This window comes from Pinus tabuliformis, chromosome 2_1, assembly GCF_031772625.1.
Source record: "Pinus tabuliformis cultivar Carrire ecotype Pingquan chromosome 2_1, CPIR1, whole genome shotgun sequence".
Lineage (NCBI taxonomy): Eukaryota > Viridiplantae > Streptophyta > Pinopsida > Pinales > Pinaceae > Pinus > Pinus tabuliformis.
The window spans coordinates 608,000,571-608,027,113 of NC_142299.1; the positions used below are offsets into that span (position 1 = coordinate 608,000,571).

Here is a 26,543-nt window from a genome sequence, read left to right on the forward strand (position 1 = left end):
TGCCCATGTCTCCGTAATGTCACTGATCTATGTTACCAAGGTTTACAATCCCATACGCACTAACAGTCACAAACCCTGACAACTTAGGAGGTATTCATGACAAAACTCATTTATAAATTGCCATAAAATTTCAAATATTTTTAAAAAAATTAATGTATTAATATGTAGTTCACCTAGTTTACCAAACGCTACATGGCAAACTCTCCATTTTAAGTTTGTTCTCAGTAATTTCACTCATCTATGTTGTCAAGGTTTATAATTCCATAACCGCAGTAGCAGCCACACGCCCTGACAACTTAGGAAGTAATAACAACCCAAAATACTATAACATCTAGAGAAATAGAACACTTCGAAAGGGGATAAACACTCAGCAGTCAACTGCTATTACATTCCAAGAAACTGTAAATCTGATAAATACTTATCTATTAGCACATTTCAGAAGCTTACACAGAAGGAAGGGTAATTGCAGAAATGAGACAATCAAAGCAATATTTTATTGGTTGATTGCCCTAGATACCAATTCTCTAGCTACACTATTTTAGATATCATGAAACAAGCTAAAATCTTCTAATCTTAAGAGCAGTGAGAAAAAAACCAAAACCTTTCCGCTTTAGAATCCTCTCATTTATCAACATCCATTCCTTTTTGGAAAAAGAAAGCATCCACTGCATTTAAAAAAAAAATCCCACCCCTTGCCATTGCAAGTGAATGTTATTGGAGCCATCCAGGAAGGCTCATTCATTATGTCTAGCCTTGCAACTGCTCACTTCTTTGGAACATTTAACCGCAGGCGGAAATCTTCAGCCATACGGGGTAGGCCTTCACGTAGAGAGACCTGAAAGTGAAAAGTCTGTCAGAGGATGAAAACATATTTCTCATAGATGATTGCTTTAATGAATCAAACAGGACGATGTGAGTGTGGACCTTGGGTTCCCATCCAAGAAGGGTTTTCGCCTTCGTTATGTCAGGCTTCCTCATCCGTGGATCATCTGGAGTATTTTCAGTCATCTTCAACTGAGCAGAAGGCTCTATGAGCTGCAAAAACACAAAAGGTTAGCACTACTAGAATTATTATTTGGGAACTAATCATCGTACTAATAAAATTTTATAAAGGCACCTTAAAATCAGAATTTGTGTTGTGAGCTTCAGACACACAGAAGGTTAGTACTAGTAGAATTATTGTTTGGGAACTAAACATCATGGTAGTAAAAAGGCGTCTTAAGAAGAATTTATATGTTGATGATAGAACCAAGGACCATTTCAGACTGTCTTAAATGTTGGAATAAACTTATGCAGAATATGTTCAAACTTCAATTCACCCTGACCACGCCAGAGAGCGTGGGACTTGAACCTGGCGAAAGCTCTGGCAAATTTTTAAAAAATGAAAAAAAACGGAAATTCACCCAAAAGAATCAACAGTATAAACTTTTTGTAATAATGTACATATAATGCAAATTATCAATATAATCTTGTTTCAAAGTCCAAAGTTCAAACCAGGTGGCAGTTGCAATATGGAAGAAATAGTTCATGGAACAGGTTGGAAGTGTGTTTACGGGCAGTTGGAGATTTCCTCACTTATTTTCAATGTCAAAATCGCGTAGTCCAAGGAAGTAACGTTTTCACCCGGAAAACAATGGAAATTCTGGCATGATTTTGACAAAATCCAGCCAAAATTTTTGTAAATCTGGGTTATAGCTGTCAAGCTTCCAGATTTTGGGTGCCCCAGGGGTTTTTGGTTTTTGATCGTGCTGAATCCATTTCACTCCCAGGATTGGATTTTTTGAAAATAAAATGACCAGATTCCAGCAAAAAAATGGCCATCTGGGTGAAATTGTCACCTTGGTAGACAACACCTGTCAAAATACCACCCCGTATATGAGATATCGGAGTGCAACATCTTTCTGTGTGATCAAAACTTGATTAATGCAGATTATCAATATAATCTTGTTTCAAAGCCCAAAGTTCAAACCAGGTAGCAGTTGCAATATGGAAGAAGTCAGTTCATGGAACAGTCGGAAGTGTGTGGGACCATCTTATGGCTGCTGTTGTTGTGTTTACAGGAAATTGGAGATTTCCCCACTTATTTTCAATGTCAAAACACCACCGTTAAAATGAGATAAAGGAGTGTAATCAAAGCTTGCTTGATCAAAGCTTGCTTGAAGTTCTCAGCTGTGAAAACTATCTGAAATGAACCCCCGCAACCTTCTTTCCAGTTGGGACACCCCAAACAGATTTTGGTTGAGGCTCACTCAATCAAACTCACCAATCACTGAAAACTAGTGAAACAAGCTCACTGCGTCCGAGTTTGATTCACTGGCAGCAAGTGTTTGCCAAGCGATATCGATTTGGTCCAGTTTAGGCATCAATACTAGTAAAACTAGCCATTCCCAGTCATACCTAGTGAATCTTACTCCTAAGGATCAAAAAAAGGACAAGGATTCCGTCAAAGACATCTGATCTTATATCTATCCTAAATTCAAATTGGTTTAACTGCCAGTGGAAAATGACCTTATTCTTTTTTCCCTTGAAAAATAGATCCCTGGAAACCCCTAGGCACTTCCCTCATTTCAAGGATGGTACCCAATGTAAAGGAAGCAGCGTAGGCTTCTGTGACTAACCCAGCAGGGATATCAAATGAAGCCGACAAATATCAAGTACATCAGAGAGTAAGCCAGCCCACGGACTTAACCCCGAGACCTCCTGCTTGTAATTCACAGCACTTAAACAATCACCAGGCTTAGAAGTATTGATGCACTTTACATGCTTCAATTGTGATTCAGTTGTTCATATTTATTTTGAGAATACAATAATATAGTGCATAGTGATCATTTCTAACTATTAATGACAAATCATAGTCGAGAAAGAGAGGGATACCTCCTTCACAGCTTCAGCGAGTTCCAACATTGTGAATTCTCCTGGCATTGTACAGAATTTACTGATTAATTAGAATGAGCATGAGAACCTTCAATAAATCAAAACAACAAACAAAAAAAATGAAGAAATCATTATGTCTACAGTAACTCAGGCAAAAAAAGGAACCTGGATTCCCAAGATTAATAGGCCCAGTATTCTCCCCTTCCATAAGTCTGATTAGGCCATCAACCTGTAATTTCAACGATAGTAATTATCAATTCTATGTGCTTACTACGAACCCCTCATATCACAAAATATTGACACTATTTTTCCATATCAAGGCATTAGATAGCATTCATCTCTTATAGGTGCAGTAAACACAAATATAACTGGATATATGTGTGTGCACACGCACGCTGGAATTATCATCACTCTCTGTAGCTACCAGAGGGTAATACTAAAAACAGAAAATGGGCAAGGATTCATGAGAAAGCTGATAACAAATTTGGAGCTTTTCTAGCATTTGGTTCAATTAATATTGTTTCATGCTGCGGCATTGATCGCTGGCTAATTCTAGTAAATTACAACATTAGGTAATTAAAGGTCTCTAATGGAAATCAAGATCAGGAATCTATAACATCAGATCATGCATTTACAAACTTCCAAATAGTAATGAAGCGAGCAAAGAAAACAATTCACCATGTCAGAAACGTAGCAGAAGCTGCGGGTCTGAGTGCCAGGAGCTTGCACTGTCAGTTCTTCACCTCTGTATGTTGATAAAAACAATATCGTTAGGATGTCTAACAAACGAAAGGCACATTTCTAATTAAACAGCAGCAGAACGATATGACATTGAAGATATAAAATCAAGATAACTGTAGCTTCGAAAAAGATATAAAGCAAGACCAATTAAACACAAATAGACAAATTTCCTGACAACTACTCCATGTGACATCATAACTAATGCAGTTCATAATATCATAAGGATGTGTAACAAACAAATGGCATGCCTTACGAACAACAGCATTACTAAATGACATTAAAGATCAGAAAAAATGATAGTTGTAGCTTGGAAACAGAAATAAAAGCAAGACTAATTAAACACAAATAGGCGAATTTCCTTACAACTAGTCCATGTGACATCATGACTAATGCAGTTCATAACGTTAGTTACCAGGAAACAGAAACAGAAACGGATACAGAACCAGATAGGGATCCACCAGATTTCTGAAAAGCCACGATTCAGATTCGGTGGGGAAACACCATGTACAAAAACTAAAATAATATTTTTTTTTTTAAATTTTAAAAAACATATTCAGCGTAAAAATCAAAACCATTCATGAATCACAACATTAGAATTTAAATCACTAAATTTATAAATTTGAAGACTGGAATCATGATGCATCGTGCTTTATACAAAAAGGATAATTGTAAATACAAAATTTAGTGTATAATCAATGGTCACTCTATTGATATGATGATGTAGAGTAGATCTAACTACAAGTTCAAAAATGGGTCTACATGCTCATCATTTGAATATCTCAACTCTATATCATGATAAACCTGTCATCTTCCCTGAAATTTGCCTTAAAATATCAAAATTCCCATCTAGATACAATTGTAAATGAATATTGTACACTGTTTGAGAACATAATGTAGTCTATGTATCATATTGTTATAAGAGGACCCTCTTCACCTAGAGTTAGATTAATCCAAATTTTGATGTGTTAGACGTTTCATGCTAGCATTATACAGCCTATAAGTGATTAATAACTTATACAAGTATAAAGCCTACCAATTGCTAATAAGCAATCTAATTAAAATCTAAACAGAATATCTGGTTTTTAGGATTTCAAACAGGTGGCAAATATCCTTAAAAAAATAAAACATAAACCATTAATTGCTTGGAATATAGCATGTGAGGGCTAGCTGGCACAGGATCTGTTTCAGTAGCATGGGATCTGTTTCCGGGTTTGAAGGATCCATTTAAGTGGTAGATCCTATGTGAATCTGGGTGGATCCATATCGATATCCATGTCTGAAATGTGGATTTGTGTATCCAGCATCAAGACCCCATGCATCCAGTAACATAGTGAATCATAACCAATGTTTGATGCACAAGGGGTTACAAATCTTGAAGTCACTTTTCGTGACAAGGTATTAGGAATCCTCGAGTTATTTCACAAATCAAGTCCTCAGTCCCAACTCAGCAAATAATAATAAAAAGACAAATGGCATATTTTTTCCCACTATAAAAATACCTGAGTGCTTGTGCAATGAAATTGCTAACAACACGTCCATCATCAATGTTCATGCGAGGACCATAAGTATTGAAAATTCGAGCAATGCGAATCTCTGATCCAAAATACAAATTTAAAGTTAAAAATTTCTTAGAATCCATAAACAAGAAGCATCCTCCAGGATTGAAACAAGTGCAAAATAAACCCAATACAATTAAACATACCTAAACCATGCTGTCTGTGATAGTCAAACATTAATGTTTCTGCCACACGCTTTCCTTCATCATAGCAACTTCTTACTCCTGTGTTAAATGATGTTTACTCAGCAAAATATTGAAGATAGTAAAATTTAAAAATTACAATTGAATCCAGTTTCGGAAGCAATACTTACCAATAGGGTTAACATTACCCCAATATTCCTCCTTTTGTGGATGCTCAAGAGGGTCACCATAGACTTCAGATGTTGAGGTCAACAAAATCCTGAACAAAGTCATGATCTCTGTTATATAGGCTAGGCTATTGAGCAAGACTCATACTAAGAACCAGCATAAAAAGAAGTAACACGTTATTCTAGTCTCAAAAAATTCACAATCAAAGATTTATAAGAACTAACCTTGCACCAACTCGCTTGGCAAGTCCCAACATATTCAATGTGCCAATCACGTTAGTCTTTATTGTCTGCACTAAGCATGTCCACGACTTAATTTTCACACTCGTTTGATACACATCATAGCTATAGATATTTTATAAATATGTTATTTTCAATGGAAGGCAACCATGACAATTCTTTTACAAAGTCAACTAACTTGCTGTGTCCTGAATCAAATTTCCAAAATGATGGTTTAAAGATGATCTTGGAATTATTTTCAGTGACTCAGTACAAATGTTTTCCTATATGTACAACCTGGTTAAGTAGCAAGGCTAACTACAACTTGGTTGAGTGCCAAGGCTAACTATAACAAAATGAATACACACACACACTCTATGGATTGCAATTTACACGACAACATGGAAGGCAAATTATGCTTTTGACCTTAAGTTTAATTTTAAGATTTATGAAAAAATACCGGTCTTTAGAAGCCATAGTTAATAATTTGCCAATGTCAACACAGTTTGGGCATTTTGATCACATATATGCTTATACATATCTGAATAAATTAGATACCTTCTTGCTTAAGAGTACACTCATAAAATGGCTTAAACTTCTAAGCCCTATGCCACATACCTTCACAGGATTATATTTATAGAATATAGGTGATGCTGGGCAAGCCAAATGATAGATCTGATCCACTTCTACCAACAGGGTCTCAGTCACATCTGTATGAAATTCAGTGGTTACAAAGCACCATCAACAGCAGAAAAAACATCAGAATGTTCCCAAGCTTTATGTCAACAAAATAGCTTCATAGGTTTGAAAGCATAATAAACAGCTCCAAAATACTGAAATTTCATATAAAATAGCTTGCCAAATCCCCCTACATTACCAGGATATATATCAACTAGAATTTTTGAATAGTCAGGGTCTAGACAACACCATTTTGGGAAGGCCCTAGCAGCAAAACTCTAAGGAGGTTGATCACAGGTCGGCATTTGGCAGCAGGTTATGCAGAAAAAATACATTGAACCTCTCACAATTAAAGAAAGGCATCGATCATCTTGAAGGCGCTGCTATTATCCTTCCCTATCAATGAAAATTGGATTGCATGGAATATTGGAGATGGCAGAAGGTTACCAATATGAGTCAACCCCTGCATACGGCACAACAGTGATCATTTTCTATCAGCAGGTTTAGTAAATCAGCCGAGCCAGCAAGGTATTCATGTTCTGGTAGATGCCTCATATGCAGCACAAACTTTGGCATGAAGGATGGAGATCAGTGGAGAGGTATAAAACTTGGGAGGATTAGAAGCAGATGAATGGAGAATTTGTGCTCAAGAATTGATTGACAGTGCAATAAAGCTCAAACCAGAATAGGACACTAGTTTGGTCCAGAATTCCAAAAAATGATTCATACACAGCATGTCTTGGCTATGTTCCTTGAGACTTGACGAAGAAGGTTAGCGGTGGAGGGAGATTTGGAAAATCAAAGAACCTTTGAAGGCAAGACTATTTCTTTGGTTATCTGTCTAATAAAGTCTTGATTTGCAATGTATTACAGAAGAGAACTTGGCAGCAGCCACGCTTTGTGTACTTTAAAATTGGTAGGAACAATGGGGAGGAAACCAAACAACTTTTGATGGATTGTCACTATTCACTGAAAGATTGGGACACAGCATGAACCTTGACATGGAATAAAGGTGAACGGAAGGGATATGCTTTGGTAGAAGCCTTGCAATCATGGAAGATGGAAGATATGGAGATTGCTACACATTGATCCCTACACACTGTTGTATGTTGTGAGATATGGCTCACAACGAGTGTCATACAAATACAGCTATAAAGGCATCAAAGTTCCTCCTGACCCTTTATTACAAACTTACAAAGGCAGATTGGAACACTTGATCACGAAATCAAAGCCTTGGGGCTTCTTTGATGGGGGCTTCACAGGGAAACCTGGGTTCACATGTTGCAGGGGGGTACTTTTTTCCTGATACACACTGGCTTTATTTCATGTTGAATTTGGAAAAAGGTACTAATGATTGGGCAGAACTGAGGGCATTGGCATCTCTGCTACAGATCACCGTAGAAAAGGAGATTGTTGAGCTGCAAGCTTTTGGTGATTTGAGAACAGTGGTGATTGGATGCAGGGTGTATTGAGGGTCCTTAACAATGGACTTCAGGCCATGGCGGAACAGGTGAGAGTTGTTGACAGATTCCAAAATTGCACACTCAAGCATATCTTGATTCTTCAGGGAACACAACACCAAAGCACATTAACTGTCAAAGAGGGCAAATGAAGACCAGGCTCCCGTCCATCCAGGCAGATCTATGATTCATACCTTTTATAGATTTTGGTCTGGAGCTACTTGCAGGTTCAGCACTGTTGCCAGTTCCACAGATGTTATAATTTATGTACCCTGAGGTTTGGGGATGAAATATTGTTTTTATCTACATGCAGTCATGGCCTTCAGGCTGGTTATTTGAATGTAACAGAGAGGTATTCTCTAGCATATAGTATGGATGGATCATATGAGAATAATAGACAGACATGGTATGGACAGCTCATACAAAAATGTCAACAAATAAACCATGACCCTAGCCCCAAGGGTTGGCTCAATTGGTAGATGCTCTTGGCTAAATCAACAGAGGCTTTAGGATCAAATCTCATTGGCTCCTTGGAGGTTACCAGCCACCTATGCAGCTGGCAGTTGATCTGCCTTCCATCAGGAAATAAAAGTTTGCCTAGTGCTGTCCACAGTGTTCAACATTCGCCCATAAGGATTGGGCCATCGAGCCATTACAAAATAAATGAGCACACAAGGTGCATGGGTGGGCAGAGTAGACGTAATAGTGATATATGTCAAACAAGAGTTAAGAAAAAAGTGTACCATGCCGAATGAGTTCAAAATTTGGATGCCCAATCCATTTCCTGAGGTTATCTTTTGATCCGGTGAAGAAGTTGTCAGCAACAATCACCTGCTCATTACATGTGGAAATTAAAAGCTAAGTACAAATATCCACTTCAATAAAAAAATAGCGTAGCAATAACTCTAGGTTTTACATGTAATAAAACTAATTTAACTTCAAAAGAGAGGTCCCAAAAGCTCCAATTTTCCAACGGCCAAAAACCAATATTCTACTGAGGATCATTGAATGGCATGCTCCATATCACTGTAAAGATGTTAAAATTCATGTTTATGCATAGAGGTTTCATTATTATCGTAGGTATAGGTTTTAAAAAATAAAATTTGAAGATTTTTCTTTTTATATATAGTATACCTCATTCTTGCCAGATTCCATCAATCGATCTACCAAATGAGATCCAATGAAGCCAGCTCCCCCTGTCACTAGAATTCGCAGTTTTGCCTGTTACCATTAACCCACAAATTACAACCATGTAAAGATGAGGATGAGAGAAAGACGCTGAATTGACAGAAAATAAAAATGTATAATTTGATATCAAGTCTCAAATTGCTGATTCGAATCCCAATGGTCATGTGCCCATGAAACCTACTTATTTGTTGATAGCGGACAGTTCCCTTCGGAATCAAACATCTTTAAAATTTTGGTTCAGTTGTAAATATAACAATAGCATCCCAATGGAATTTCTTAACGGGATCACATTAGTAAAGGAGAAACAAAAGGTGAACCAGAAATAGAAACGTATACATACTTCATGGAATGAAATTATTTGAACATAACACATAAGGATTTGATGGAATTGTGAAGGCAATGTCCATTCCCTAATTTGGAAAGTGCTCCAATAACCTAGGGTTTTTAACAAATTGTGAAAGGAGTGCCCATCCCTGGTTTGGAATTAGCACTGTTATAAAGGAAATGTCCACTGCCCTGTTTGGTAAACCTTCATTCTCATCATGTCTTGGGAGATCTGCATCAATTGTACAGGAGTATTTTACCATCATGATCTGTGTTTACACTTATGTTCATAGCAGTCCCAGGGTCCAAGGCAGTTTCCAAATTACCCTCCCCACAAAGGATCCAACAAAACTGCTATGAAGTTAAACCCTTAAGAGAAGTTAAACCCTGCCTTACTTGGCTGAATTTACCAGATCTCAAGTCTAACACATAATTTGACATCTTTATTGGATCATCTTCAGATTACATGACCAGCTGCATAGGTGATCCCAGCCTCAATCAATCTAGCTTATTTTGCAGCCCACTAACAACAATAGATGCATAGCCAATTCCAAACTTGTCCATTCAGCCAACATACAAAATTTAAATTGCACGGGAAGGCTGCAACTAAGCAATAATACTGGAAGATACCCAGTATACATTGCATTGAATTTTCATAAGCACACACCATACATTGCATGAATACCCAGTGGATTTAGTACAAACAAGTTCATGATACCTGTGAGAATTTCGAGTAACGTAAGGGCGAGGGAGTTGGAGGAGGCCTAGGAACCGTCTGAGAACTAGCATTGGTAGTAGCTCCATTTGATGAATCAGCGGCAGCCATCGTCAAGCACTCTCGTCTTCTACCTGCATTCAAGTATTACCATCTTTAGACATCATATTCCAGTTACGCAAATCTGCTAAGAATCCCTTCAATAACATGTTACAACTACATGCAAACACTTCCAAAGTTGGACAAAGTGGGAAATTTGCAACTACTCCTAGACTCATACAATCAACTCTACAAACCCGCAGTTAGGATAAAAATCGTAGATTGACCTGAGTAAAATTACCCATAAATCAGAGATAACAGTAAAACCCAAAAAACGAAATTCACGACCAGATCATCACATCGGGTAAAATCTTATTCTATTCAATTAGATCAGGAAGAAATTCTGTAGTCCTGAATTGGGTTCGTGACAATATCATTCAGAACACATTCAGTGCATGAAACAATTAATCATAGCTAAGATTTGAATTCATAGCGCTGAGTTTACCTTAACATTAGATTCTATATGCACCATTGCAGCATCCAACCACTTAGAATTTTAAAAATGGCTTTTTAAAACACATACAAACAAGCAACAGTAGTAATAGGTATGATTGTTTAACAGTTAAATAGAAGCGCATGGAGAGGAGCAGAGCTGAGAATGGAATCATAGAAACCAACCGGCTAACACTAGCATAACTACAATACCTGCAACAATATAGCACTGATCCTCCGATCCACCAGTGTAATCCAGAGATCTTGCGAGGCCCTTAGAGCTATTATATATCAGATCTGAGGGGAGGAATGAACCCCGACAGTGAATTACTCATTAAATGCAAATTATACGTTTCCAAAATAAGACCTCTAATCGATGGTGATAATTTAGGAGATCGGTGTTAATTGCTGCCAGTTGGTAAGGGTTTTTAATTTAGCGAACCAGCTAATGTCATCGCTTGGTTTCTAGTTAGCCATGAAATTATCGTACTCTTCTGCTTTGGATGCACAATCAATGTTGCTTAGAGAAGCAAACACCGTAACGGACCAATGTATCTTAAGAGATACGTCTTTACCCACCATAGTGGACCCCATGTACTTTTAAGAGATAAGTTTGTTACCTGATCATAACGTTAAATTCAAAAAGGGATGTTTATAAAGTTCAAATTTTAAAAATATTAATCATCATAAGAATGAATTTATATTTAAGGGAAATTAATACAATCATATTAAAAATGGTTGATATATCTTTGTCTAAACCATATTCATGGTCTTTCACAAAATTTATAGTGTTTAATTTAAATATCTCATTTTTATTTACATATACGTGGTTTTGAGTTAGGTAGAAATTGTTATTATAACAATATTAAGTTTTTATAAAATATTTATTAATAATTGTTATGGGCCAGAGAAAAGGATAATGGGAAAGTTTTATGAGTTAAATAGTGTATAGTTAAGTTTAAAGGGGGTGGATTTAATGGTGGAATGCGAGGAGCTTTTCAACATTGGGCAAGGTTCAATTCTCATGAGGGTTTCCTTGGAGCCATGGTGACTTTGAGGTAGTGGTCAAAGGTATTGTTGCACCTAGAGAAACCATATTAAATGGCTTTGTAACATGTGCACACATAAGTGGATCAAAGCCCACCCCCATGTCCTCCTTTTTCTTGAAAGTCAAAGGATCTTAGCTTGAGTGGTTCGGTGAACAATTTGTTATCCGAGTTGTATGGGTTCAACTCTCCATAGAGATGTTGTAACTAGCTTATTTATGGCATTTATGAAATAGTTTCCAATGTAATAATGGCAGTCCATCTTTTGGAGCTATAGATTCTCTAGAAATTCTCATTCCAGTTAAAAAAATGGTGCTTATCTAAACTTAAGGATGCTAGTGGATAGGGCTTACCTCAAATATGTGGAAGTTAATATCTAATGAAGGGTTATGGAGTTGGGTGATTCTCCAAAAATAGGGTTACAGAGTTAGATGATTTTCCAAAAATATATAGAATGTGATTTGTTGGTAAACTAGATTAGGAAGCCAAAGACTTATGCTACTAATGAATCCATTCTATGAAAGGAAATTACTATGGCCTTCCTTTTAATAGCAAGTTGGTTTACATGTAAAGTGGAGAATGACTAGCCCATCGAGCTAAATATTGGGGCCTTGCCCAGTTTTGAAACTTGGTTAACCTGCCTAGCATGCTTGTGGGCTTAGGAGTATAAGGGGTAGTCCCTCTAACTCGACCCCAAGCCTCTTCAATTAGGTGGTTAACTTGCCTAGCATGCTTGACTATGTTAGACGTAGAAGTATAGAAATAGTCCCCTGAATCAACCCCAAACCTTCTCGATTACGTATATTCGCAACTACTTAATGATATTGCATAAAAACTTTAAATTGATTAATACTCACTTTTTTTTGTGATGCATGAGAAAAAGTTGGTGCCCACCTAAATCTCTCTCATTTTTCAATTAAAAAAAATGTAGTTTATGGAACTTTGTGGACTCTTGTGGATGGTACAAGTGACTTTGTTCGGTGTTGCTTAATTAAATTTCTTTATGACTCCATTTTGACATCTACAGAGCTAATTGTGTGGACTTTTACAGAAAATAGGATGGTATTGTGTTCAATATGGGGAAGTTCATTTTGAGTTTATGTTTCTTAAAATGGTTATTCTGAAAGCTTCATTTTATTGTGTATGTATAAATTGTAATTTTTTTTATTAATAAAATATAGTTGTAGGAAAATTTGCAATTATTAACTAGCTTAGATCTATCTTAATTTCAGATTTATCAAGCACTGAGAGGGATCCAATCTTTTTTCACTCTAAAAGATGTTTACACCTTAAGAAATTTGATCCCTCTCGGCACTTGGTATATCCGGAGTTAAACTGGATCTAGGCTAGTAGAATATATATATATATATATATTGGCCTTGGTGAGGCTACATCATGTTCATGTCCAATAATAACACCTAAATATGGTGGGGAATTGAACCAATGGCTTAATATCTAGGAGTGCCTTAACAACGCTCTCTCTCTCTCTCTCTCTCTCTCTCTCTCTCTCTCTATATATATATATATATATATATATTTCTTACATAAGAATACCATTAGCAAAATTATAATAGTGGTGGCTTAAAAGTTCATGTGATGACTTTAATAAAAGAAAAATAAGACCAAGGTCATGGAACATGTATTCCAAGCTGAATGTTGGGCAAACCATCCTTGTGGGTGTCACTTTAGGTTTATTATGGCTAAGGAAATTGGCAAAGGCATTGGCAATAGAAAAGAGGCATTAATTGACATTTATTTATGAAAACAAAGGAAATTAGGAGAAAAAGGAGATGAAGGGTCACAAATTTGCATGAGAGGAAAATTGAAGGAAAATAAAGGAAAATGAAGAAAATAGAGGCCTCAATGATAAAAATGCTTCTAAGGATTAGTACACACTTTTGGTAAAAAATTTTGTGGTTTTTTTTATTGGGCATTCTCTTCTTTTTCTTCTGGCATTTCAAATTTTCAGATCTTGGGGGCCTCTCCCCCAAAATCCATTTCAATCTTTTAGATCTTGGGGGCCTCCCCCCAAGATCTGGATCAGCAAGGGATCAGTGAACATGCCGCTAACATCAGACACAATCATTCCTGCACCTCGGCTTTTGCAAAACATGCTGAGAAATCAAAACACCATGTCTACATTGAAGAATCCAAGGTCATTGCTAAGATTGATCACTTCCACCACAGGAAGCTAAGGGAAGCGATTGATATTGAGAGGCATGCCAAAAACCTCAACAGGGATGATGGTTGGAAATTAAGTAGAATCTGGATTCCAACTCTCACTTCATAACTCGCCGCCCTTTCCTCACCCTTATCTTTTTCGCCTTGGTGGGATTTTCTTTACCATATATTTTCAGCTTGTTGATGGTATTACCTTTACCCGATCTTCTCTTTCCTCCTTTTTAAGGACGATAAACTATCCTCTTTCCTTTGATGGACTCATAAAATCTTTTCTTGAATCATTCCTAGCATTGTAGTTTGATCTAAATATTCTTTTATTATGTCACCCCCAACTAATAGAATCTTGTGTAATTATTTTAGGTCATAGTATTATAAAAATTGTTAATTAATTTATTACATAATAATTATATAAATTATTCATTTTTAAACAAACGTTGCCGCTCAGGACCGAAGCCTTGGCCTGCGCGCGCCCTCTGAGATTGCATCCCCCATCCGGCATCGCGGCGGCCTGGGCCTTGGCCTCCCGCCATGGCCCTCCCGGATTCCCCTCGGGAGGAAATCGATCCACAAAGAGCCTTTTCAAATCTAGTGAAATCCCTGCCTCCTCAACGCCCCAGACCTGCACTTTCGAAATTTGTTAAGAAATTAGATGTTCTTTAAGAAGTTCAACTGCCTCCAGCCCTGCCTCACATGGCAGCATTATCTCTTGCCGAAAAAGGTCTCATAGGTCAATTTACATGCCTTTGGCCCTCTCTAAGAACAATTCAAAGATGGGTTGAACGAAACTAGTCAGACAAAATCCAAGGGAAAATATCAATTAGGTTTTGTGGAAAAGGGTACTATACATTCCATTTCGAATCCAAAGAGGATAAGGATTTAATCTTCAGAAACGGGTCGTATTTCATGGACTCCAGGGGCCTCTACCTCAACAAATGGACCCCGGATTTTGACCCCGAGCTAGATGTTCCCAGTGTTGTTCCGGTTTGGGTCCGTCTCCCTCACCTCCCTCTCCATTGCTGGGGAGATGAGTCTGTTCGGGCCATTGGGAACACTGTAGGCAAATATATTGATCGTAGCGAGCCGAAGGACAACTTGCAAGCTTGTGCAAGGATCTGTGTCGAAGTGGATCTAGGCAAAGGACTGCGGGCAATAAAGCTAAAAGTGGACGAATGGAGTCATGTCCAGCAACTGGACTACGATCAGATACCATTTAAATGTAAGGTATGTCACGAATACAGACACTTTGCTAATAGATGTTCTAAACTTGTTGATGCAGAGAGTGACGAGCAAGAAGGTCATTGGGAAACAGTTAAAAAGAAGTCTGCTCCTCCACCCAAGCCTCCCCGGGAGACTGATACCCTTGGACCCTCTGTTCCACACCCTTCTTCTTCCTCCCCCTCTCCATCTGTCCCCCTCCCGCCTGATCCGCCCCTCCCCCCCTCTTCTAACCCCTTCCTTGTCCTCTCTACTCTTGAGTCTCCCCCAGAAGATCCCCCCTTGCCCCCCTTAGTCCTATTTGAGCCTTCTGATCCCCACCCCTCCCAGATCATATCATCGTAGGCCTCCCTTGAGCCCTCTCTATCCAGAATAACCAGAAGCTCTTCGAAAGAACATGGAACATCCAATGACATCTACAAAAAACCGGGACCTGGTAGAAAATCAGCCAAGCAACACAGGGATGAGAATGCCCAGAAAGACATAGCCATGGGGACGCAAACTCCAATAGAATCTTTCATTCTAGGGCATCAAGAGAAAGAGACAAGTCACAAAGAACAAGAGAGGCGAGCACCTCTCCGCATGCCCAATACCCAATGATGAAAATCTTATCTTGGAACAGCAGGGGTTTAGGGCACCCCTCCAAAGTTGCTGCCCTCAGAGACCTAATTCACAATGAAAAGCCAGATATTATGTTGATACATGAGACCAAACAAGACCAACATGAAATGAGAAGAATAACAGATTAGCAGAAACAATATATAGGATGCATCAGTGACTCAAGAGGAGCCTCCGGAGGAATTGTTACCATCTGGGACAACAGTAAATGGAACTGCACTTCAACAAATCTCCACCAGAATTGGATCAGAACCGCTCTGGACAGCAGAACAGGCAGCCACATAGTAATCATTTATAATGTTTATGTCTCCAACCATTACAGAGAAAAGGAAATCTGTTGGGATGATCTAAAGACAAGTATCGATGGGGAGCTAAACTCAAACATCATAGTAGCAGGCGACTTCAATCTGGTTTTGCATGCCAATGAAAAAAGGGGAGGATGCTTCACTCCAGATTCCTTCAGGGGTCGACTGGAGGCTATCACTCAAGAACATGAATTAGTTGATGTTGTTCCTAAAAATCGCAAGTACACTTGGAGTAACCGTAGGATTGGCAGCGGCAATATAATAGAGAGGCTTGACAGATTCTTAGTCAATACCTCGTACCTCTCTTCCTTTTCTGTCGGATATGCCAATGTCCTCAATACCTCAGCATCCGATCACTACCCTATCACTCTCACTCTGGAAACTCATTGCCCTCTCGGGCCTATCCCATTTAAATACAGCCGCCTTTGGAATTGGATTCCAGCAGTCAGAGAAATTTTCCAGAAGGCTTAGAGCCATCATGTAGAAGGTTCACCAGGCTTCATCTGGGAAACCAAATTAAAAAGAACCAAACAGGTGATAAAGGAATGGGCCAAAGAGAAATACAAGGAACCTGAGGAGGTTAAAAAGAAAATAAAGAGTGCTCTAGAGAGTGTCCAATTCAGGATTGAATAACATGGCCTATCTCAGCAAAACAAGGAGCAAGAAAGCGCTCTCTATACACAGCTGAGCCACATAAATAGGGAGGAAGAAACCAAATGGCGTTTAAAATCCAGGCAATTATGGCTCCAAGGAGGAGACAAAAATACAACCTATTTTCACAAACAGGCCACTGCTCGAAAGCTTAGGAACAATGTAAGCTCAATCTTGGATAATGAAGGAAATCTGCACAGCACTCAAGAGACCATTAGAAAGGCCGCCTCCGAGCATTACATAGATCTCTTAACTGAAACCAAAGGAGAAGAGGACTATACTGATCTACTCCAGCACTTACCCAAAGGAATCACTAAGGAGATGAACGACAGTCTAAACAAGGAAATTGAAGAAGAGGAAATTAGAAGAGTGATTTGGAATCTGCATCCTGATAAGGCGCCTGGGCCTGATGGATTCCCCATTTGCTTCTGTAGGGTGTTCTGGGGCCTTATAAAAAAGGACCTGACCAAGATGATCAGATGGATGCAAGGGAAGGGTAAAATAGGAGGGTTCACCAATGCCACTTTTCTTGCCCTCATCCCCAAAGAAAACCGACCTACTTCCTTCTCCAGATTCCATCCCATCTCCCTCTGCAACTCTTCCTATAAAATCTTGTCCAAAATTCTAGCCTCTCACCTTAAACCCCTCCTTCCCTCTTTGATCTCTGAAAATCAAGGAGGTTTCTTGCCTAATAGGCAAATCATTGATTCCATTCTTCTAGTTCAAGAATCCATACATCCGAGCATCTCCAGGAAGGAAAAAGGGTTCATCCTCAAGCTTAACCTGGCCAATGCCTTTGACAGAGTCAGGAACTCCTTCCTTATAGCTGTTCTAAAAAAGATGGGATTCAAGTTGCCCTTCATTAATCTTATAGCTGCTTGCATCTCTGGGCCCTGGATCTCCCCCCTGATCAATGGCAGACCAGGTGAAGCATTTCAATCTTTCTGGGGTCTTAGACAGGGCTGCCCCCTCTCCCCCTATCTCTTTATCCTCATGGCGAAACCCTTCAGTCAAGCTCTGGACCATAATAGGAGAGTGGGCCTCATAACAGGAATCAAATTCGGGAATGGAGCCAAGAACATCAATCATTCACAGTTTGCTGATGATACCTTGTTAATTGGAGGAGCTTCCACCATAATAGCAAGGAGGTTCAAGAAACTCCTTGACCAATTTATGGGGTATTCTGGAGGCTTGGTCAACCAGCTTAAAAGCTGTATATATGGATGGAATACTTCAAACCAGGTTATTCATAGCATCGCAAATATATTTGGTGTCTCCTGCAATCTGGAGTGGACCCATTTCTCCTACCTGGGCATGCCAGTGAGCCTAGGTCCTTTGAAGGCTGGAACCTGGGACGGAATCATTGACAAGGTGAAGAGGAAGGTGCAGCAATGGGGATCACTGTGGCTCAACCCAGCAGGCCGCCTTATTCTTCTCAAGTCAGGTATCACCTCTCTTCCCCTTTACCGTTTCTCTCTTTACCAAGCTCCTGCTATCTTTCATCACAAAATGGAAGTTGTTCTCCGCCACTTCCTTTGGCAAGGAGGGAAGAACGACAAAAGCAAGTTTAATTTAGTCAGCTGGAAACATGTCATCCAAACCCAAGATAGAGGAGGTCTCGGTATTAGGTCGCCTAAGTTCTTAAATCTTGCCTTTGGTGGGAAAATTGTATGGAGGTTTATAACAGGTCCCTCTTCGTGGTGGAAAAGGGTGTTGGAGACCAAGTACCTAAACTTCCCCAGGCAGCAACTTCTTGGCTCTGATATTCCTAACAGAGACTCCTCTAAAATCTGGCGGCTATGCAAAAAAGCCATCCCTCTCATGATTCAGAATACCTCTAAAGTTCCTGTGGGGGGAGCTAGCATCAACATTGGAACGGATAAAATCTTGGGACAACAACCTATAAACATGCATGAAGAAGCCATACCCATCATTAATTTCTTCAACAACAGGGGTATATACCATCTGGACCAAATCTCCAGCTGGGATCCCCATTCTCACATCTGGATAGGGTGGTCCTTCCCGGAAATACCCAGCGAATTAAATCCTAGCCTATGCTATCTGCAGACTCTCCTTCACAGTAAAGCTCCCATCAAGAAGAATGAGAGGGATGGTTTTCGTTGGGATTTAACTGGAACAAATTACACAGTCAAAGCAGGCCACCAATATCTCTGCAACAACACCTTTCCCATGACTTTATGGAACCACTGGAAAATGGTTTGGAGGTCAGAGGCACTTCCAAAAATAAAAATTTTCATATGGCTTCTGCTGAAAGGCAAAATCTTAACAGCAGAGAACTTGAAAAAGAGAGGCATCAATGGCCCATCCAGATGTCCCAACTGCTACAACACCAAAGAAACGATGCACCATCTCTTTGTAGAATGCCCCTTTGCTGTTGATTGTTGGAAAAGTTTGTCTTTCACAGGTAACATACCCTGGAATCCTCAGCATTCCATAGCTGAAGCAATTCACATTTGGAGAAAAAGCTGCCCCTGGAAAGAAAAAAGAAGCAACCTGGTGAAGAGAGTATGGAATACTCTTCCTTATACCTTGCTATGGCGAATCTGGCTAGCAAGAAATCGGAAAATATTCCAAGACAAGAGCTCAGTTACAAGAATAATTTGTAACAAGGCCAAAAATCTCGCCCTGGAAGCTATCTCAATCAAAACTTCAAGCAGGATAGATGCAACAATGTATAGTGTGGAAGAGCGAGATTTTATTAGTTACATTCTGGACAAAAATTACAGCGCACAGAAAGGTAGCATGGTGAATGAACAACGCAGTCAAGAAACTAACTCCTGGAAAGTCAGATTAAAAGAGGAGGAGTTCATCAACTGGATACAAAATTGCAACTGCTTCTATCTTTTTTTCGATGGGGCATCTAAATCAAATCCAGGTACAGCCGGAGCAGGGGGACTGATCATCAACGCTAATGGGGAATGCATCCTTCATTACGAATGGGGTCTAGGGAAGGTCTCAAACAACAAAGCTGAAGCGTTAGCCATGTTTCAGGGACTAACTCAGCTAAGCAAACTGGGGATAAAACCGACAAGGATCTTTGGGGATTCTTCTGTTGTCATCCACCTCATGGTTCACCAGAAGGAATCGCCCAATACCCTCCTCCAGCAAGTCATCAGGCGCAATCAACTGCTGCATCAGACAATGGATGATTTGCAGTACTACCATATCCTTCGTAATCTCAACAAGCAGGCCGACGGATATTCCAACAGAGCGTGCGAAAGGATAACAGGTAGCTTGTGTTGCAACTCTGAGGAGATCCACCAGCCCTTGCCATGATTCGAAACAAGCTATTCTGCACCAAAACGGACAGTACTGACAGAAAGGATTGGACTCAGATCTACCAGGCCTTCAGCAAGATTGCTATCCGCATAGGGATATGGCGCAGATTTTATCTTCTCAAAATTCTTATCAATCTCAACAGCCCCGCCGGTTTCTATCTTTTCAATCCTGTTTCTCGGGCTTACCTAGACAGTTTACTGACCTTCCCGTGCCTCCCTCTGGATTCCCTCTCATTCCTCGTCACTGGCTCTCACCCCTCCCGCCTCCCCTTATATCTTCCCTCCCTTCTCCCTATTCCAGTGCTCTATCCCCCGATTTCTCCTCTCTGCGACTCATTCATCCCTGCCTTTGTCTCCAGGTGGATCTACCAGGTCCTCAAGAAGCTTTCTTCTTGCTGTGTCGTTATCCGGTTCTCCTCTATCGCCTTTGTATTCTGGAAGTTTTCTGCTCCCCGAGTTGCTGACCGAATCATTAGGCAGCCCCTCTTCGCTCCCATCCGCCCGCTAATCTCCCCATCCTCAGCTTCAGCTATGGCTCGCAATGAGGATTGCTTGCACTGTTCGGACCTGCAAGCTGAGATGGAAGAAATCAGATCCCAGCAGCATGTGTTAGACAACGAACAAAGGATTTTGGAAGCAAGAATCAATGACCAGAACCGCATCATTAATGACAAATACCGAGCAGAAATTGATCTCTTCTTGCACAGGGTCTCTTCACTTCATGAACAGTTCAATCATTTGTCAAACAGGTGCAGCCATGTGGAAGAGTCCATAACCATTCTGAAATACATGATGGACAAACGCAACAACGCAGCCCCAAGCTCCTCAAGCGCCAAGCAAATAGACAGGGATGAAAAGCCGGAGGAATCTACTGCAAGGCACATTAGTCATATAAACATAGATTAGAAATGATTTGCAAATGTCAATTTTTGCTGCTCCAATATGTAAGAGTTTACAGTAGTTTAGAAGTCCTTAAAGACAGAACAAGTAGGAGTAGGATCAAGGAGAGATATCTGTTTTGTAACTCCACTGATCCAGGCTGCCCTCAACACTCAATGTATCTCAGGAGTCCTGACTCCCCTTTCTTTTTCAGTTATTAATACAGCAACCGACTTTGTTTAAAATATATATATATATATATATATATATATATATATATATATATATATATTATTCATTTTTTATAATATTACTCTATCATGATAACGGCTAGTTTTTTTTATCATATCAACCCTCACTAATAATATTACATAAATAAATTATTCATAGATATTATTATTATTTGACTTGTTATATAAATTAGTTTTAATACTATTATAAACTAATTCCTTACCTAACATCTAATTCTCAACCAAATATTATTGTATAAATTATTTTTAATAATATTATTAACTAATTGATTATAACAGCTAGTTTTCCACCTTATTCTCATTGAATAGGTTAAACCTAACTATTAATATTATAAATTATGCTTAGAAAATATTATTATTTTAAATTGATAAATATATTAATTATTATTTTAAAATTATTATTAACTAATCTATTAAAGATAACGGCTAGTCTTCTACCTAACTTACCTTGAATAAATCAACCCTAACTAATGATATTATATTAATTAGTTATTCTTAGACTATATTATTATTTAAATTGATAAATAATTTACAAATTCAACATTTAGTAATTAATTATCACATAACAGTTATTTTCTAACTTAATAAACATCTTTTCACATATTCCTAAATAATTTTATTTTACCAACGGCTAGTTTTGAACTGCTTACCCTAAACCATGATGCATCCCTGCTATTTATTCTCTCAGATCGTGTCCTGAGGATGAACCACAATAGTTGGTTCGAAACATAGACCCAATCCTTACAATGTGATTAATTCCAAACACTGCTCTCTATATAATTTTTTATTTTTATTTTCTTTTATTTTTAAAATTTTATTTTATTTTTACTTTTGCTTTTATGTAATTGATCGAGTCAAAATGTTTTATTAATAATTATAAGTATTAATTATTTTATTTTATTTTTATGTTATTTGATAGAGTTAAAATGGTTAATAAGACAAGACATGACATTACAACATCTCTTCCATATTGGGCCAGAGAGAAACTCAGGGCACAATAAATTTAATTTATGTTCATCTTTTAATGATTATAATATTGTGGTTGTTTGTTTATAAAGTGTAGAATATTCATGACAAGGTGTTCTGTTAAGATATCATGTAGTGAAAATGTCATTGGTTCAAAATTTTGTAGGCACAAATCCAATCATGAGTATAGGTTGATATGGCTCAAGTTAGGTGTGATCCATGAGTGATTTTGACGGCTCAGATGCCCCTTTGTGGTGGTTTATCAAGCCAATTTGCGGACAAACAAATAAACCAAAATTTCAAAGTGATTTTGACAGCTTAGATGCCCCTAAGTTGAATTTCTAAAGCCACAAGTTAGTTCAACTAGCTTGCAAACAAAATAATAAACCAAAACCCTGAGTGGTATTAATGACTTAAATGTCCCTCGATCATGATTTCTCAAGTCACAAACTAATCTCGTTAATTTGTGAAAAAAGTGATATATATATATATATATATATATATATATATATATATATATATATATATATATATATATATATATATATATATATATAACTTTTATGTGATAATTATAAGTATAATAAATTAATTTATAAAATAAAATTTGTTTTATATTCTAAATATGTTTAATAAATAAATAATTTTTTATTTTTAACTTGAGTTGATTGAGAAAATGATAATCGAAAGGAGGATGGTGTTCAAAGCTAGGGTTTTGTCCGAAGAATGGGTCTGTAAGGGTCTGGCTAGTGTCGATTTTGGCCTTAAGGATGTACAGAGTGGCAGGCACCCATCACTTTTCTTTACTGGTTGGTATGGGAGCGGTGGGCTTGGTTGTTCTCGGTGTTTTTCGCATTGGTGGCACGGGGAGTTTTCAAGCATGGCTTGATTGTCGCCTTCCCAAAGTTCTGGATTTTCTCTGGAATTCTCAGTCGATGGCGTGGTGGTTTTTCGAGCGTATTTGTGGGGGGGAGATCCTTTATAGCGTGCTCCACTTTGTTGCTCTCTATTGGATTTGTGGAGGGGATTTATCAGCTCTGGTGTGGGCAGTATTTTGTTGGATCTGCCCAGAAAAACCTCCTCCCTTTTGTGCTTTTCATTTTGCTCGGCCCCTTCATGCTTTTGGTCCATATTTTGTAGTTGTATTCCCCTCCCCTTAGTTATTATGGTTTTCATGTTTAAATCCTCGGGTTCTCACCTTCCGATGTTCCCAAATCGGAGCGAATCTTATTGAAAAAAAAATCTTTTTCCTCTTTGTCGAGGTTGGTGGGAGGGTTAGAATATTTGAAATTGTTATGTATCTAGATCAGAATAACACAGAAACATAAGAAAAGTTAGATCAATGACTTGAAAATAAGCCACTTTGAAGGGGCAACCTCCTTTTACATCACATAAATGAACAATTCTTGGATGATTCAAATGAGAAGACCTCCTTGGTATATATAGGAGTCTAAAGGGTCAAAATATAATTAGGCCTACATAAAAATAATAATGTAAGGGCACAATAATAACAATAGTGGGCTTCTGTGGGGCACAACAATAACAATATAGGGGCTACACTAGTATTATAGGGACCTAACATGCCCCTCTCCTTCAAAAAAGTGTTGTCCTCAACGCTTGAGTAGTTTTGGATGCTTCTGTATAAAATACTCATCCTCCCATATGGAATCTTCAACAGGTAAGTTCTTCCACTTAATGAGATACTTTGAAATTGATCAATTTCGTATCTGTCAAATTTTTGTTTCCGTGATTACTTTAGGCTCCAATATGATTTTTCCTCCCTATTCAAGTTCTGGCAATATAGTTTGAACTGGGAGCTTGTCCCTTATAACATTCTTTAAGCATGAAAAATGGGAAACTAGGTGTACTTGTGAAGATGTAGGCAACTCCAATTTGTATGTCATAGTACCAATATTTTACAACACCTTGTAAGGGCCATAGTACTTGGGTGATAATTTATTATCCTTCTTAGTTTGCTTGAGGGACATTTGTTTGTATGGTTGTAGCTATAAAAATACCCAATCATCCACTTCAAAACTTCTTTCACTGTGATGTTGATATGCTTGTTGTTTCATTTGATTTTTTGCTAGAGTCAGGTTATCCTTTAAGAGTTGGATAATTTTTTGTTGATGCTTGATGTAATCTTCCACTAATTGAACCTTAGGATTGTATCTTAGAGACGATGTGATGGATGATGGACGATATCCATAAAGTGCCATAAATGGGGTTGTTTTTGTTGCAGTATGGAAGGAAGTGTTATACCACCATTTTGCCAAAGGTAACCACCTGACCCATTATGTTTGTTTATTAGATACAAAGCAACGAAGATATAATTCCAAACATTTTTTCACTATCTCAGTTTTCCTATCAGATTGAGGATGATAAGATGAGCTATGAGCTAATTGAGCACCAAGACAAGAAGATAATTTTGTCCAAAAATTTCTAGTGAAAATGGGATCTTTGTGACTTACAATAATATTTCGGTTTCCATGTAGCTTTGGAACTATTTCCACAAATGTGTCAGTGATTATACTACCTTTGAAAGGATGACATAGTGCACAAAAGTGTGCATACTTGGTAAGTCTATCAACTACCACCATGATGACACCCTTTCCTACGGACTTAGGTAGACCTATGATAAAATCCATTAGGAACTCCTCCCAATGTTGACTTGAAATGGATAATGGTTTTAAAATACCTTGGGTCTCAATTGTCTCCACTTTCTTTTGTTGGCAACTATAAAACACTCTTCCACCCTAATCCTGGGTGAGAAGTGTTCACTTGCTAATCCAATCTCCCTTGTCCCATTAGAGAGATGGGATAATTAAAAATATTTTTTTTCCTCCAAACCTGAAATGATTATCACCATTGCATCCATATTGTTGAGATGAATTTGGTGATATAAAATTTCACCCTAATCTGACCTCTTAAATCAATTGTTGCGACCCTTTGAATTAATAGCCAACTCGATGACACCATGTCATTGCATCGCCACTTAGAAATCATGTGGCCATCTTAGACAATCCTCCAATGCCACTTGGCAGCCTTATACTGGCCCCTACCCATTCATGGGTGGGCTCCATAACCTTGAGTTATGTGCTAACTTATGGGTCTTAAACACACAAATACATATCTATAGGTTTTATCAATTATCCTGCCAAAACTATTACCAAGGCGAACTTCAAAGAACAAACCAAATATAGTGGTTATGGTCGGAGGTCGGCTCGAAAACACTAGCTGATCCATCATGCCACTACGTCATCCCCAACCCCAGCTAATTCTTACGCTTCAAGTCAAAAGGCCAACCCATTCTCAACGCACTCAAACGACGTGATATGATAACCCCTGACTCCGACCTTTCCCCTAAGGTCTTGGTCATACCTCTAGTCGCGAGGGCTAAAGGAAAAAAGGGCTAATGATCAACAACCTCCTATAAATTCACATATCATGCTTCATTTACCATTGCAGTATTATGCATTTGGTCTACGAACAAGATCAGGAAACCCTAATGTGTACATAGAAGCATCTGCTCGTCATGATAGTAACAGTTTCAACCTAGCATGGGTCATATAAACCAAAAAGGGTGATATGTGAAGATCTCAACCATGACTCTGTTGGGTTGTGTTATATTCATTCCACGATTAGCCCACGTAGTTAACCGGGGGGCTTTGTTGTGCTGATTGCGTAATGGGGGGAGTCACAGGGGGTTTGAGGGGTGCAAGTAACCCCACTCTATGGGGTTTAGAGCAACGCCTCGGAAAATTTTGGTTTTGGACCCTATGTTAGGTTAGGCGAACCTACCTATGGTTTTGGACGCGATGGTTTTTGGTCCATGGTTTTGGACGCGATGGTTTTTGGTCCATGGTTTTGGACGCGATGGTTTTTTGATCCATGGTATTGGATGCGTTGACATGTATAAATATGTATTGTAACACTGAAAGGAACATAATGAAAAATCTAGTTGGTAGTCCCGGTTTTGGGATCCAGGGGAAAATATTTGTGTATGTGTTTTATGTGTTATGCTCTCGCATTGTTTATTTTCTGTGTTTTAGAATTCGTATGCAGGTAATTTTTGTATGGGGTTAAAACCTACAGACTCGACCTTGGTGGTTTTATAACAACCTGGAATTACAACAAACTTCAACCCTTAACCATGGGGTTTTTTGAAACACATACAAATGTTATCACTCTTGAGCTTACAACCAAGTTTCCCCTTCTTGATTTATAGGTAGCATACGATGCCAAAATGCCACAAGGAAGTCGGTACGCACCAAATCATTAGGAATCCCTCCTTCGAAGGTCAATCATAGGCGTAGGCCATAGATATGAATACATAAGTGACTACACTTAGAGTCCACAAGCATTTCATTCATGCCCAAATGTCTGAAGACCTCTCTTGAAAAAATAACAGGCACCATAAGATGGTAGGAGAAACTAGGAATATATGGTGTTGATAAGGCCTACAAGAAGATTGGCATTCCACTAAAAGGGAAGAGGATCCCTTCTCAAGTTCAATAGTCAACCTGACCCATATAT

The 26,543-nt window shown here is 38.5% G+C and overlaps 2 protein-coding genes across 2 annotated transcripts; one reads left to right on the forward strand and one right to left on the reverse strand.

The window, feature by feature from the left end:
- Positions 1-406: 406 nt before the first annotated feature.
- On the reverse strand, positions 407-11,092 carry LOC149201968 (UDP-glucuronic acid decarboxylase 5). The gene is made up of 14 exons (XM_089403045.1): positions 10,810-11,092; positions 10,069-10,199; positions 8,973-9,059; positions 8,582-8,669; positions 6,319-6,410; positions 5,707-5,771; positions 5,485-5,573; positions 5,318-5,395; positions 5,115-5,208; positions 3,553-3,619; positions 3,040-3,103; positions 2,875-2,915; positions 925-1,035; positions 407-835 (listed from the first exon to the last, which is right to left on the reverse strand). Exons 2-14 carry the CDS (start codon positions 10,174-10,176, stop codon positions 764-766), a joined length of 1,056 nt encoding a protein of 351 aa, XP_089259171.1. The 5' UTR covers positions 10,177-10,199; positions 10,810-11,092; the 3' UTR covers positions 407-763.
- Positions 11,093-14,726: 3,634 nt separating this feature from the next.
- LOC149201969 (uncharacterized) lies at positions 14,727-16,432 on the forward strand. Its single transcript, XM_089401426.1, has 2 exons — positions 14,727-15,142; positions 15,979-16,432. The coding sequence occupies exons 1-2, from the start codon at positions 14,727-14,729 to the stop codon at positions 16,430-16,432; spliced, it is 870 nt and encodes a 289-aa protein (XP_089257552.1).
- Positions 16,433-26,543: the final 10,111 nt, after the last annotated feature.